Raw genomic sequence first — 15,330 nt, forward strand, 5'->3', positions numbered from 1 at the left:
GATATATGTCGCTCGATTCCTGGCTCTAGTGGAATCTCGCCTGCATATGCTTGATGAACACTCTTTTGTAGTCATCATTCTTTTCTTGAGGAAATCTAGTCATTGAATTACACAGGAGACACACTACAAGAAACCTAATATATTGCATCACCCTATAGTTATGGCATAAACCCCTACTAGTGTCGCGATAACCTATGTAGCAAGAAGTCTTTTTTGCAGCACCAATCTTATTGTTGTAGCAAGAGATTATACTTTTTTGCCACATTCTTTTCATATTATTACTGCAGTTGTGTGGCAAAAGTTTCATTTTGCAGCAGTAAATTATAGCTTTTAGCTGCGGCTGAAAAGTACTGTGACTAGAAATTTGCTTTTGCAACACCTATATTGAAGGTCTGGCAATATATAGTGTAGCAATAACTATATTTTCTTGTAGTGACACTTAGTATACGTCTCTCATCTATGCACAAAAATCATAGTTTTCTTAAGCAATAAATATACAAATCAAAAGAAGAACAATATAGTTTGCTTAAACAAACAAAATTATAAATGCCGCAAAAATAACCGTACATACCTGCTGGTCTTGGGTCTTCACAATTTACTGCAGCTTCGAACTTCATGAATTCAATGTCTTCATAACCAAGTGCGACTCCAAGGAGACCTTTAAGCTTCATATTGAGTTGTCTGTCAAGGTTCAAAATTTCAACATAACAAATACCAACCTCATATTTTGAAGCCTGCAAATGGAGATCATTTGGAAAGTTTTATTCATTTTCAACTTTAACACCATGACAATTAGAAAGTGATTTCAATTTATGAATATGCCATCTCCTACGTGGCCGTTAACAATCAATTGTTTACCACCAGATTCAGGAAAATTATGTTGACCAAACAATTAATACTCTGCAATCAAAAATTTGGAAAAGCTTGAACAACTTAAGACAGAAAGGTATAATACCATAACAATTGTTTCTGGGAAATAACATTCAAACTCCAAAATAATTAGGCACGAAAACCAAACTTAAGATTCAAATTAATCTGAAGATTCTGTACTGGTGTGAAAGGCAGATATATATCTTAATCCAAATTTACCAGAGTATGCCAGTACTTCTAACGGAAAATGGGTCATTTGTCCAAAAAAATTTAAAACATGGTTCAAATGGACGAGTAAAAATTAGTATGAGTGAAATAGACAAAAAAAAATTGCAAGGATGAAATTGGATTCATCCTGGCTTAAACTTAAAAAATAGCAAGGATGAAACTGGATTCATCCTGATGTAAATTAAAAATAAGAAAACTATTTGAAATGGGTAGGATGAAACTGGTTACATCCTGGCTATTTTTATATTTTTGTCCATTTGAACAGTATCAAAATCTAGATGTCTTTTTCACCCAGGAATTGTTGATTTTGGTCTTTTTAACCAATTTTGTGTACTTCTAACTCGTTTCTCTAAGCAGGCTAACTCGTACAACAAACATTAAGACCGATGCTAGCGAAAGTTGCCAAGAACATCGTAGATAATGCCGCTGCCAAAACAAAATAGAAATCGGAAACTCTCGTTAACTGCTCGAAAAGGGACCTTGAGAAGAAATCAAGAAAAGTAACCGAAGTGTATTCTTGTTCAGATGAGGCTCGTTATGAAAGACAACTTGGAAACACCGGGACCACTATTTTACTGGGAAGATCCATCCTCTCCAAATCCATGTCGCAAAAACTGACATACTCAATTCTTGTATACATTAGGATGCAATCTCTTTGTCAGTCTCTGTAAATCGGCATTTAGTCTTTACCATAACAGTACTCGTCGTGAGAGCGTCCACAGTGGTACGATCATAACCAAAGATTAAAGACCAAAACAAACGATCAAATTTGAGTTTAGTCCGGAGTGTCACGTTAAGGCAGTGGAGTATATTTTGTCGAGCGGATGTATAATCTACGCTTGCATGTGGAGCGTGCGTATAATGTTCGTCCCGAAGATGCGTAGATATAGTTTACGCTGGTTGTGGGGTGTTGGTAAAGAATACGCTGGTTGTGAGGCGTACATATAGTTCATGCTCGGAGAAGGGACGTAGGTATAATCTACGCCTGGTGTGGCGAATGGGTAAATCAACGCCTCATTCAGGTGTACGTATAATCAACGTTTGGTTTCACACACGTAAACAACATGTGTCATTTTAAAGCCCAGGGGCGAATGGCTGAATCAACGCCTCATGCAGGCGTACGTATAATGTTTCACAAGCTTCACACATGTATTGAGCACGTGTGGCATTAAAACCCAGGCGAACACTATACCACCACGTATAACCCACGTGTTTTGTTGGCGTTTACCCTAATTTTCTCCGTCGTCTTCTTTTCTTTTCTACCTCCTCTTTGTTTTTACCGCTCTCAAACACAACTTCTACCATCACATCACAGTAACGAGCAGGAAAATAAAAAAAAAAACGAGATACTTGCCTGATGAATCCGGGTTACAAAAGAGGTATGTTTTTTTTCTTAATCTCTTTTGTTTTATCTATATTGTTGTATAATTTATTTAGGGTTTTATTTGTTAAAATTAGTTTATATAAAATTGGGTTTTAACGAACAAATATGAATATGAAATTGGTTAAATATAATTGGGTATGTGTGTTTTATGTTTTTAGAGATGAATATGTATGTGAAAAAACCATATTTGCTGCTTATGTAAATTTGGTTAAAAGAAATTTTAAAATAATTATACAAGACCTAATTTGTGGGTTGAATAGATTTAAAATTTTTGGGTAATGTAAAAATTGGTAGTTATGTAGATTATGTGTGTTATATATGTAGAAGAGATGATTTGTACGTATGTGAATATGGTTAAAAACAATTGAATTTGTATTGTTTTTTATTGAATTTTGAGCTGATTAATTTGAGTTGTTTTTTGGTTTATTTTTGATGTTTATGTGAACTAGGCTAAAAGATTTTTTGAAATTTTGACAAATATGTACAACACTTAATTTGTGGGTTATATAGATTAATATGTGTTTTTACAATTCATGTGGTTATGCGAAAAATTGTAGTTACGTAAATTTTGTGTGTTACATATGTAGAAGAGCTAATTTAAATGTATGGAATTAATTTTGTAGTGATTTTTATGGAATCTTGAAGTGATAAAGTTGGGTTGTGGAATCTTGTAGTGATTTTCGAAATGCATCGATGACGATTTAATTTGTGTTTGTGGAATTATAGAATTTGTAATTGATATAGTTTGTGTTAAGGATTTATAGTATTTGGAATATAAATGGTGATGGACTAATAAAAATATGGAATAATGATGGTTGGTCTTTTAATAATGTAATTGCATCTATCTTGTATGTGCACAGATGCTGAACAAATTCACAGCGCGGTTCAATGGTCGCATGAAGACGAACAAGAAACAAAAATCTGTAACCGAAGAGGATTATAACTTAATCCCTACTGGTAAAATTAAGGAGGTTGATATTCCCCGGTTAGGGAGGTTTCCTATACTGCAAGATGATAAACCGCACGCTACTACGAACATCACATTTACAGGGGAGCACAAATTGAAGTATCAACATCGTGGATCTCTGGCATCGGTAATTCATCACTATCAAACTATTTCACAACACTGTCCTAGAGCTAAATATATTATTGAAAAAGCGGGATGGCAAAATTTACTGAACATACAATGTAGCGAAACCAACCATTTAATGGTTGATTATATTGTTGAGCGGTTTTGGGATAAAACAAACACTTTTCACTTCCCATTTGGTGAGATGAGATTCACCCCCCTAGATTGGCTCATGTTGGCTGGACTGAGTATCAGTGATGGGCCTGATGCTCCTTATGATTCTGGGAAGTACTAATTTGAACATGTTCGTGAGCATATCTTTCCGGATATCCAAGATGTCACGCTCTGTCCAAAATCACCGTCGTGGGTTTCAAATTCAATGACAATTAAATATTTAAGGTCGTATTTCTTCGAAGACAAGTTGGTTGCGGCTGAAAATGATAGCACCCTTGCTCATAGATTAGAAATTTCCCTTTTCATGTATGTTTTGGGACATTTTTTCTTTTCTAATGCAAAGACCTATATCGATGTTGGATGGTTAGCTGCTTTTGAAAATCTTGATGTAGTATCCACGTATGACTGGGGTGGTGCCGCGTATTCGAAATTGTATGCGGCACTCCGTTTATCTGGGAGGAGACAGAAGGCACTATGCGGTCCATTCCAAGTATTAGAGGTATTCTTTTAATCCAGTTATTTCTCCTTTCATTGTTTATTTTTTTACGAAGTTATTAAATTGGCTAATTATTTTCATGGAGTAGTTTTGGGGGTATGAATACCTGGGAATATGTCGACCAGAAATCCCAAAGGAGACTACAGAACAAAAATGGCTTGTAACTTCTAAATGGAATGTAACGAAGAATACAAATGATATTTTCCATTGTAGGGATTTACTGAGTCAGCTTACTGCTGAACAAGTGACATGGCACCCATGGGAATCATACAGAGAAGTTCTTGCATCTGATATGGGATGCAGAGCTACGCGGCTATCAGACTCGAGATATATATTTTCTTACATGGGCATTGTGAGTTAATAATTAAATTTTATTCAATAATTGTTGTTAAATGCCAAGTACCTTTTCTTTTTTCATGCTTTTTTTGTATATAACATACTTACTAAATTCTTATTCCCTTTCTAACTGTACAACACAACATGTATCTTGGTGAAAGGTGTTGGAGGCAAAACTATTGTACTTTCGCTGTTCCTATAAGACTACACACAGTTATAGGGGATATCGGCAATATTCAAGCTGAACGCCTAAAAAAAGAAGGTTTGGTCGATGCAACAGAGATAGTGCAAGTTGTTAAAGATTATGATATATATTTACAGTACTGGAGAAAGGTAACCAACTACAAAGATTATGTGACTCATCCTATTTGGGAAGCCCAAACATATGGGTATGTCGGTGACTTGTATACGAACCCAATTGAACAACCTGCTGAACATGTACATATCCCTCCTCCAGATCTATTATCCCACGTAAGTGTACTTTCGACTTTTTATTGTACATTCGACTTTTTATTGTATATTTGTACTTATGTATTTTATTTTTTTCTTGACAGCATGAAGCTTACACATTATTTCAAGAAAATGCTGATTTTAGTCAACAATTTCGCGATTTTAAATTAAAACAAACAAAAGAGAGGATGGACGTTATTATGTCGAAAGAAGCAGAAATACAAATGCTAAATAATGCGAACATTGATTTGCAACAACAACTGTCTCTTTTCCGTACGCCGCACACTGTCCAACCTCCCATTGGATACAGTTCCTTTTCCCAAACAATGCCACCACAAATTTGGAGTTGTATGAGTCAAGGATCAGCTTCAACAATGTCCTCAGTCAATACCACTCCGAGAATGCACATGCCTTTTATGGCACCAAGATCGACGACTTCGGATACTGATAATATGAATGGTTAATTTGTTATGACTATTTAGATGGCCTGTCTTTGGTGTTATCTTTATCTTATCTTTGTGTGTAGTCATACTAGACCTACTGATAGTTAATTGCTTCTCTGTTCTTTCAGCGACTAGTCATTTCAAGTCTACTCTGTTCGTTGTCCCTTTAGTAGTCCTCTGAAGTTTGAGCGAGTAGTCAGTGTGTATAGTTTTTTCACCGTACATATATAGTATAGTCATATCGGGTCACTGACAAACACTTTATCTTTTTTGGAAAACACTTTTGCTTATTTGAAAAACAATATCTATTTTTGTTTTTTAATGCTCTTGGAAATGGGTTATAAATTAAAGACCTGATCACTCAATATATGAATAACAATACCTCTCTTCTGCTTCATATAGTAATGGAAAACTATGAGAAAACCGCTAATTATTGCTCTTCTGTTTCTTCTTCTTCTTCTTCTTCTTCTTCTAATAGTAGTTTTTATTCCTCGGATGATGATGCAATAGCAATTATGCAAAATAACATAGCTGTTAGTTTGGGAGTCCTTGTTACAAATTCAAAATGGCCTCAAACTCGTATCAAAATACCAAGAGATCGTGATTCAGGGGCTGAACTTCTATGGGACAACTATTTTTCTCCGTACCCAAACCAACCACCCAATGTTTTTCGCAGAAGATTTAGAATGCATCGACAATTGTTTAACCGAATAGTGGAAGGTTACCAATGCAGACAGATATTTTGTTCAAAATCCCAATGCTTGTGGAGTTCTAGGATTAAACCCTCATCAAAAAGTAACAGCAGCAGTACGAATGTTAGCTTATGGATGTGCGGCAGATGCAATAGACGAGTACTTACGTATAGGAGAAACCACTGTGCTGGAAGCTACTTGTAGGTTCTGTAAGACGATTGTAAATGTGTATGGGAAAAAATATTTGCGTGAACCAACGGCTGGTCACATTGAACTGTTGCTCAAGAAAAACAAAGACCGGGGATTTCCTCGGATGTTGGATAGTCTAGTTTGCATGCATTGGAAATTGGATAAATGTCCGTCGGCAGAATCCGGGGATTACAGCGCGTATAAAGGGAGCGAAAGTATCGTGTTGGAGGCAGTGGTGTCGTATGATCTATGGTTTTGGCATTCTTTTTTTGGTATGCCCGGCTCTAACAAAGATATTAATGTTATGAACCGTTCATATGTTTTTCGAAGTCTTGTCACAGGAAAAGCACCACCGGTGAGCTACGAGGTGAACGGACATTCAATATGCCGTATTATCTAGGTGATGGCATATACCCAGAGATTCCTACTATTATATGGCCATTAAACATCCGGTTGGTAGGAAAAAGGAAATATTTTCATCGATGCAAGAGGGTGCAAGAAAAGATGTTGAACGGGGATTTTGTGTACTTCAACAACAATTTGGAATCATCAAACAACCTGAAAGAATGTGGAATCCAGATGTGCTTGCCTATATCATGAAAACCTGTATTATCTTACATAATATGATAGTCGAGGATGAGCGTCTACCCGGTGACTGGACACATGTTTATGAACAACGTAGCAACGCAGCACCGGTTAATATATTAAGAGGCAATAGTGACGAGTTTTCCCAAATTAGAGCTGAGCAATGCGTAACAAAGATGCGCATATTCGCCTGCGTGATGACTTGATCGAACATATATGGGCAGAATATGGGAATTAAAAATTGTCGTTTGTCATTTTCTTTGTATGTTAACTTTGGATAATAATAAAATAATTATCTTATCTTCTTATCATTTTTTTTTGTCGATACTATATAAAAATCTACATGGATTACTGTTTTCTTATCCAAAAAGATTATGATTGATCCATGCCCATTCATATTTTTTATCCTATAAAACTATTGATTCTTATTTTTCTTTTTTTTCTCCAACCACAACAGTTAGTCTGTGATTCAACAAAGAAATATGAAAAAATTCACTAAAGAAGAAGATGTTGGTATTGTGCAAGCATGGATCAATGTTATAACAGATCCACTTTATTCAGGGCAACCTCGCAACCTTTTTGGTCAAATGCTTTTGATATATTCGATACGATAACAGGTAATGAAAAATCTAGAACTAAAAAAAATGTTCAAAATAGGTTCAATCGCATCAACAAGGAGGTGGAGACTTTTGTTGTGTTTCAGGATGATGTTAACATACGGAATCCTAGTATGGCGTATCAGGAACGGGTGAGAATTTATTTCAAATCCTATACTTAGAGCTATATTTAAGATAAACATATATATAACTTATTTTCTTTAAATTTGCAGCAAATGACAGCTCGGTTGGAATTTTACCACGAGATTGGCAATGATTTTGAGCATGAGGAATGCTATGAAATTTTTAAATCAAGTCTTGAGTACTATAATCCCGACGAATGATTAAATAAGAATGTTGTATCTTTCCTATAATTTTTGGTCGAAAGATGTTGATCAATACTTGGTTAGTATTTTTGGACAAATGATTTTGTTGTACGTTCTATTATCTCTTTTTATGTAATTATCATCAAGTTTTAATTAAGGTCGTATGTTTCAAAAAAGTGGAAATTTAATTCAAATCAACGGAAGTTAACTTAAAATCCAAAAATTACATAATAATACGGCTAATTGTTCAGATAATAAGAAATATTAAAACATAATAATACTAATAATACTATTAATCACTAAGAAATAAGTAAGGTTTGAACTATTCCGCCTTTGTGTTAAGATTGGTTTCTTCTATTCTGAACTATGTCCGCCCTGCGAAGTTGGAAGTACTCTTGTTGTACAAGATCCATTTTTTGAAGATCCATCATAATGATGCGAAATTCGTCGTCTTCAGCTTGCTTGACTATTTTTGCCGCATGTTCAGCTTGTTTTGCTGCAAACTCTGCTGCTCTTTGTTCCATCTTGAATCTTGATTGTGCTTGGTAATGAGTATTGAAATTTTGTTGTTCTTTAATAATTATTCCCATCAATTCCTCTTGGTGAGTGGATTTCTCTCTCCCTGTTTTCTTCAATCTTTTTGCTGCTTTTTTCCCCATCTTACGGAGATATGTGTTCTCTATGTCTCCCCCCACTAGTACAAATATGGGCTTTGGTGACTGTCGCAAAAGTAAGAGCTTTGACACATAGGTAACAGTTTCTTACCAAAACTCATACCAATAATGCTGAGAAATTGTAACAGTTTTTCAACTGTTACTGAATAACTATACAATTACAGTTATTCTAGGAAAATGTTACTGTACATAGGTATATAATAACAGTTATAAAACTGTTACCATTCTTAAGGTAATGTAACTGTTCCAGGTAATGTAACTGTTCCAGATAAAACTGATACAATTACAGTTGTTCTAGGGAAATGTTACTGTACATAGGTGTATAATAACAGTTATAAAACTGTTAATATTCTTAAGGTAATGTAACTGTTCCAGATAAAAACTGTTATCAAAGGGTAAATATATAGATAACAGTTCTTTTATTACCGCGACATCAGTTTACAGTGACTATCTAAAACTGTTGTCATTCGTATATCTATACCATAGAGCATTCGAAATTTCTAAGGGCTCTTCCTCTATATACCCCTAGAAATACTAGTGGTACCCCATGTCAGTTAGAAAAATAGTTAAAATTCGGTTACTAAAGAATAATTAAAAGAAATCGGAAATTTTGATATACATACCCCTCACTTCTATATCGAGGGAAGATTTTCATAACTGTAAACCAGAAAACAAAAACTTCCTTAAAATCATGAGCACAAAAAACTGTCGAAATCATTTTCTCTCCGAAAACAATTAGGGCATTAGTTTGGATGAACGATGAAATCGTTGGTATCAAGTTTGGAAGGTTTGGGGATTGAAGCATATCCTGATGAACCCCTGGTAGTCCATAATGTTATTATTTTGTTCTTACAGAATTTGCTCCATCTTGTCGCAAAGTAACAAACTCTGTTGATACCAGTGCCGAAAAATACCTTAACATTATGCTAAGCATAAACAAACTCTCACCAAGTCACCATCCAAATATCTTCTCTTTTTTGCTTTCAGTTTTGGCTCAATTGCTTGTAAAGAGGTTCTTATTTGCTATCCAATGACTAATGTTGGTCCTTTGAAGGATTTCTCTTATTATGTTTTGATCAATGCAGTAGAGATTTTCTCTTTCGAAACACAGCAACTATGAACAAGTTGGTATTTTTGAATAATGGAGCTTAAATTCTCATCGTACTTTTCAACTTTATATTATTTCTTCTTAATCTAAAGTTCTTCAAAAATGAATTGATCAACCGATAAATCATTGAACGAACAACTGCAACTTTATTTTCTTTTCTTTTATGAGATCATGATTTTTAAAAATAATGTTTGCGCTGGGATAGTCTAAGAATCTCCTATGACAATCAAAAGAGATTTTGAAAATCGGTCAGAATTAAAGGCTAAACTAGTGCCCTGATTTATTTTTGGATGGAAGATCTTGATTGGGTTCTATTGTGCTTATATAGCAGGGAACTTCCTTTTACGGAACAGGGGTATATGCATAAATTTTTCTTTGAATTTTAACAACTTTCATTTTCACAAATGATTGATGCTGTATTCAAGTACCGTTCAAAAAAAAGATTGTTTTTATCTCAAGTACTTACTTTCACTTAAAAATCTTATTTGTTGCTATGATATTTTTGAAGGATATTTTGACTCCGTATGATGAAAACCGCTCTGAACATACTGGTCTAGACAAAGACTCCCAAGAGCCTCAGCCAGTCTCGACTCTCTCGCAAGAATATCATAACTTGACGGCCGAGTTCACAACTGATGAGGTACAACAGCAGTGATTATTGAATATCAAATACTGAAATTAAAAGACAATTCTTAATACCCTCTAATTACTGTTGTAGGAATTTGTGAGTTGTGAGGAAGCTATTCAATGGTGTCATGATAAGGCAAGAGAAACAAACACAGTGGTGATTATAAGAAAGTCCGAAAAAAAGCCTAAAATACAAGGCTCTTTCGTAGTAATAGCGTGTGAAAGATTTGGGGTGTTTAAAAGTGTTAACAGAACTATTGTTGTCCAAAATACAGTAGCTCGACGTCAAAGAAGAAAACCGAGGAAGACGGGAACAAAGAAATGTAATTGTCCTTTTCGGTTGAGGATCACATGTGTTGATGGAACAAACTGGAAATTACGGGTTTTTCAGGGCCAACACAATCACTCCCCTTATGACACACTAATTGGCCATTCATTTTCGGGTAGGTTAAATCCTGAGGAAAAAGACTTGTGCATTTCTCTGTCAGTTAATGGAGTCAAACCGGCTCTAATTTTATCTACTATGAAAAGTCGCGATTCCAAGAATGTCTCAACTGCAAGGACAATATACAATGTCAAGTCCAAATTCAGGATAAAACCAATGGAGGGGCGAACGAAGATGCAGAAATTATTGCAGTTATTAGACGTACACCATTATGTAACGTCGAACAAAAGAGAAACAAATTCAGGAAGAGTGTTAGAATTATTTTGGTCACACCCGGATGGTTCAAAGCTTGCTCAATGTTTTCCCACCGTGCTCCTACTAGATTGTACTTATAAAACGAATCGTTGGTCTATGCCGCTATTTCATGCTGTTGGTGTGACATCTACCTCTCTAAGTTTCACAATTGCGTACTGTTTTATGTCTGCAGAGAAGACCGAGAATTACATCTGGGCTCTACAACAATTAAGGCAGTTGTATTCAGCTAGTAATCTTCCATCGGTAATAGTCACAGATGACGATCAACAACTACAGAATGCTGTAAATCTAATCTTTCCTGAAGCTACACGACTTTTATGTACTTACCACATCTCATGTAACGTGTCTTCCCATTTCGAGAAGGATATACCCAGCAGCAGAACGGAAGATCTTGAAGATATTAAACAAGATTGGGAAACTTTATGGAGGTCTGCAGACCATGCACTGTACGAGATTAATTTAGCTTACTTTCTCAAGGCTTGGAGCATGCTATATCCCACCACAGTAAGTTATTTGCGTACTCAATGGTTGGTTCGTAAAGAACAGTTTTTTTATGCATGGACAAATAATATTCTACACTTGGGTAATACAACTACAAACCGATCTGAAAGCGAACATGCGGCACTAAAGAATTTTCTCCGGTGCTCAACTGGTGATTTTCTCAAATGTTGGCAAGATATGGACAACTAATGGGTAACACGAGTCATCAACATTCGAGCTTCATTAGAGAAAAGGAAAACCGTTGATGTACACGTATATAATCAGAGCCCGGTTACGAAGAGATTGGTGTATAATATATCTCATGCTGCTTTGGAGTTAATTACTTTGGAAGTTAGTTCACTAGGAAAAAGTCGTTTCATGGGAAGATGTTTATGCATATTACGGAAAACGCACGGCTTACCATGTGCCTGCGAAATCCTCAATAGCCACAAGAACTGTAGTCATATTTCTCTCGATTCTATACATGAACACTGGAAGCATCTTTCTATGGATCCTGTACATGAAAAGGAGGCAGCAGTTTTTGATTGGGAAGATTTGTTTGAGAAGATAAGAACGAAATATGAAGCTTGCACAGAATTACAGAAACATTTCATGTTAGAAATGTTGATAGAGATTGCAGATCCAAGTAAAACGAGTATGCAAGAACGGAAATGAAAATTTCCAAGCAAAGGTCCCCCAACTAAAGCACAAACTAAAGCACAAAAGAAGAGAGAGCAGTCGACAAAGAGGGATCCATCGAAGTGGGAAAGACCACCTAAAGGAACGGCTTCTAAATCAGCAACAAAGAAAGTGTCGGCCAAGCACAAAAGAAGGCAGTGAAGAAGTCTCATATAGTGCATGAGTTTAAAAATGACTTACCAGATTTGAATGAGCTACCAGATTTGAACGAAGTGGATGAACAATATGTTCTTCCCGGTAAAGTGATGTTAAAAAGGAAGAAAGGGCAATGTCAAATTAAAGCACCTAAACAGCGAAGGAAGTACACGAAAACGACCAAGACCAACAGTCAAGATATGTCGTACGACGATGAGTACTTGGGAAAACTGATTCAAGGGATTACGTTTCATAATCCAAAAATTCTTTCTGATGTTGTGGAGAGGTTGGAAAATGTTACACCAGATGGGCATTGTGGGTTTCGAGCTTGTGCCGAAATGTTGGGATTGAGTGCTGATGATGGATGGAAGACAGTACAGATTGAGATGGAGCGAGAACTGACAATGAATTCTGAGATGTACATACCAATAATTGGCGGAGTGGAAGAATATACAAAGATACTTACAACTCTCCGGTATAGAAGGCCATTTGCAACTCAATTGTACTGGATGGTTTTGCCTGGCATGGCATACATTTTTTGCCTTTGCATTCAACTGTATTTTTTCCTCATATTCAAATTTGGGAAGTACAACATGGTTACCATTGAATACCCCCCCTCCAGTAGATTTCAAAGTTGTGACGATTCTTAATCTTGACAATGAACATTTTTTCAAAGCAATATTGAAACCTGGTGCTCCCCTTCCACCAGTTCTCAATGGGTGGAATTCTATATGCACCGAGGAGGCGCTACTTTGGACTCCACACATGGAAATGCTGCACCGGGGATGGGAGAATATCGAGCAAAAACTGCTTGGACAAGGTGTACAGGTTATAGAAGAGATTGACCTTGATGAACCATGAATATCGTAAATCAACACCTTATGTTTCTACTATTTGTTGTTGTTGTTCTATCAATCAATTTATCTAGTTTAGATTTAGGATACGACTGCCGTTCCAAAAACATTTTTTTTTTGAAAGACCAGAAACACTTTCTTTTAGTTTACATTTTACAAAAAATTTCTGATGTTCCTTTGAGTTTCTTAATTTGTGGGTTTTGTAGGGTGAACTTAATTATGAATTTATCTTTCCAATATGAAGAAAGAAAGAATGCAAATGTTAATGCACCATAAAAATCTCTCTCTTAAAATCTGTGATAATGAGTTACGGGTATTTAAGACGAAAGGTAGAGAAGAACGATAGTTTTCTGCGTGGGGGTATAGAATTTTAGACAGTTAGATGGGGTAGGAAGATAGGTTGCGGGGTAAAGAGATCAAGGGTTATCGTTATAATTTCCGGGGGTATATAGAGGAAGAGCCTTTCTAAGACACATGATCGTGTTAGGTTCCATCCTCTAATTAACTACCAGTAGTAGTGGGTTTGTTTAGTTAGTGGGTTTCTCTCTCGACCCAATCGCCCCTATTTTTGTTTGAAAACCCGAGGAACGAACTTAAACTCAATTGATCATTAGAGTTAGAGCTGGCAACCGGGCGGGCCGGGGCTGGCCCGTTACGGGTTCTACGGGTTCGGGTTAATACGGGTCGAAACCCGCGGGTGGAAATTCTTCGCGGGTTAGCATTTCTTCAACCCGTACCCGTAACGGGCTGAACTTGCGGGCTCACGGGTTAGCCCGCCCGTATATCAGATCTGAATAACTCATTTCACATAACTCATTTCATATTTAGATTCATTTCAAATTTTCAATTAACAACAGATTCACTAGTGACACTACCAAAATTTAAAAATCTAGTGAAACAAAATGATAAAATTGAAAATCTTAACAAGTAACAACTGTTTAATAGTAATACTAATACCAATATACCATTATACCAGTTACACAGTCAGTCAGTCACAGTTACAATTACACAGTTCAACAAAGAAAAATACCCTTTGAGAATCGATACCGTAGTAACTAGTAATACCATTATACCATACCATAGATCCTGCACAAAATATATATTGTGGTTAAACCAAAAACTGATAACTGTCCAAAAAAACATCTCCAATCTCTTTTCTATACAAAATTTGGAGACACTGTGATAATTGTCTGTCCAAAAAACAATTTGTCCAAAAAACATTCTCATTTTCCATGTCTATCTTTGAGTTGCTCCAACTAATCATTATTATGAATCTGTAATTCCAAGCAAAAATAAATCAAACAAAAAAAAAGAAACAAGTCAGAATTTGCATATTTACCCCGCTTTATATTGAAGAAGTATGCAACTACGCATACTAATTAGACGCATAAGAACTTACTTCGCCATCCTCCAATGCCTCATCCTCCAATACACCAAGTTCAAATCCTAATACATCTTCTCCAATAAGCCCATTTTCCTCATCCAAATCTTCTTTTCCTACATGGATAAAAAGTTAAAAACCATCGAAGTTAAATATGAAATTTAGATATTCAACTAAATGCAATACAGGCACTTACCAACTCCAAGGTCCCAATCACGAGTTGTTATCACCGACTCAGCATTTTCAGGTAATAAGGAACTCCGAAATCGATCAATTACCCTTCCGCCAATACTAAATGCAGATTCTGAAGCGACGGTTGAAATAAGAATTGACAAGATGTCCCCAGCCATTCTTGAAAGAACTGGAAATCGTTGCTCCTGGCCTTTCCAATACATTAGGATGTCGAATGATGGATTCCGTTGACAAGGATGTTTCTCACTAAGATATAGATCTAATTCTGACAAGTCAGATTGCAGATCACCACCACCATTTTCCTGTGCTGCAGCGTATTCCTGCATAAAACAAGAAAGAAGTTAGAAATGAGAGCAAAGTACTAGTTCTCTTCTATAAGAACATAAAGTACAATAACTTCACAAACACACACAGATAAAACACAAAATAATACAAGACCACATGTACGTAATAAATAAGCTTCAAAATTACCTCGTACCACTCACTTCCTTGATGGGCAGAATTCCCATCGGTTTGAGTACCCAAATTCTGAGTTCCAATTCCAGAAGCTCTTGAAAAGATGCAATACTCATTATAAAGTTTTTTCATTTCATCACGCACATCATTAACTTTTCTTTCTAGTACTCTTACATCAGGATACAA

General features: G+C 35.9%; 1 protein-coding gene across 1 annotated transcript; it reads left to right on the forward strand.

Annotated features, from left to right (window-relative positions):
• The first annotated feature begins 11,043 nt into the window (after positions 1-11,043).
• LOC113271817 lies at positions 11,044-13,122 on the forward strand. Its single transcript, XM_026521740.1, has 4 exons — positions 11,044-11,451; positions 11,926-12,073; positions 12,310-12,736; positions 12,849-13,122. The coding sequence occupies exons 1-4, from the start codon at positions 11,044-11,046 to the stop codon at positions 13,120-13,122; spliced, it is 1,257 nt and encodes a 418-aa protein (XP_026377525.1).
• The last annotated feature ends 2,208 nt before the right edge of the window (positions 13,123-15,330 follow it).

Source organism: Papaver somniferum, chromosome 4 (assembly GCF_003573695.1).
Source record: "Papaver somniferum cultivar HN1 chromosome 4, ASM357369v1, whole genome shotgun sequence".
Lineage (NCBI taxonomy): Eukaryota > Viridiplantae > Streptophyta > Magnoliopsida > Ranunculales > Papaveraceae > Papaver > Papaver somniferum.

Coding starts and splice junctions, on each gene's coding strand:
- LOC113271817 (XM_026521740.1), top strand. CDS start 11,044: ATGCCGCTATTTCATGCTGTTGGTGTGACATCTACCTCTCTAAGTTTC. Junction 12,074..12,309: donor GATAGAGATTGCAGATCCAA/GTAAAACGAGTA, acceptor ATGACTTACCAG/ATTTGAATGAGCTACCAGAT. Junction 12,737..12,848: donor AAGATACTTACAACTCTCCG/GTATAGAAGGCC, acceptor AAATTTGGGAAG/TACAACATGGTTACCATTGA.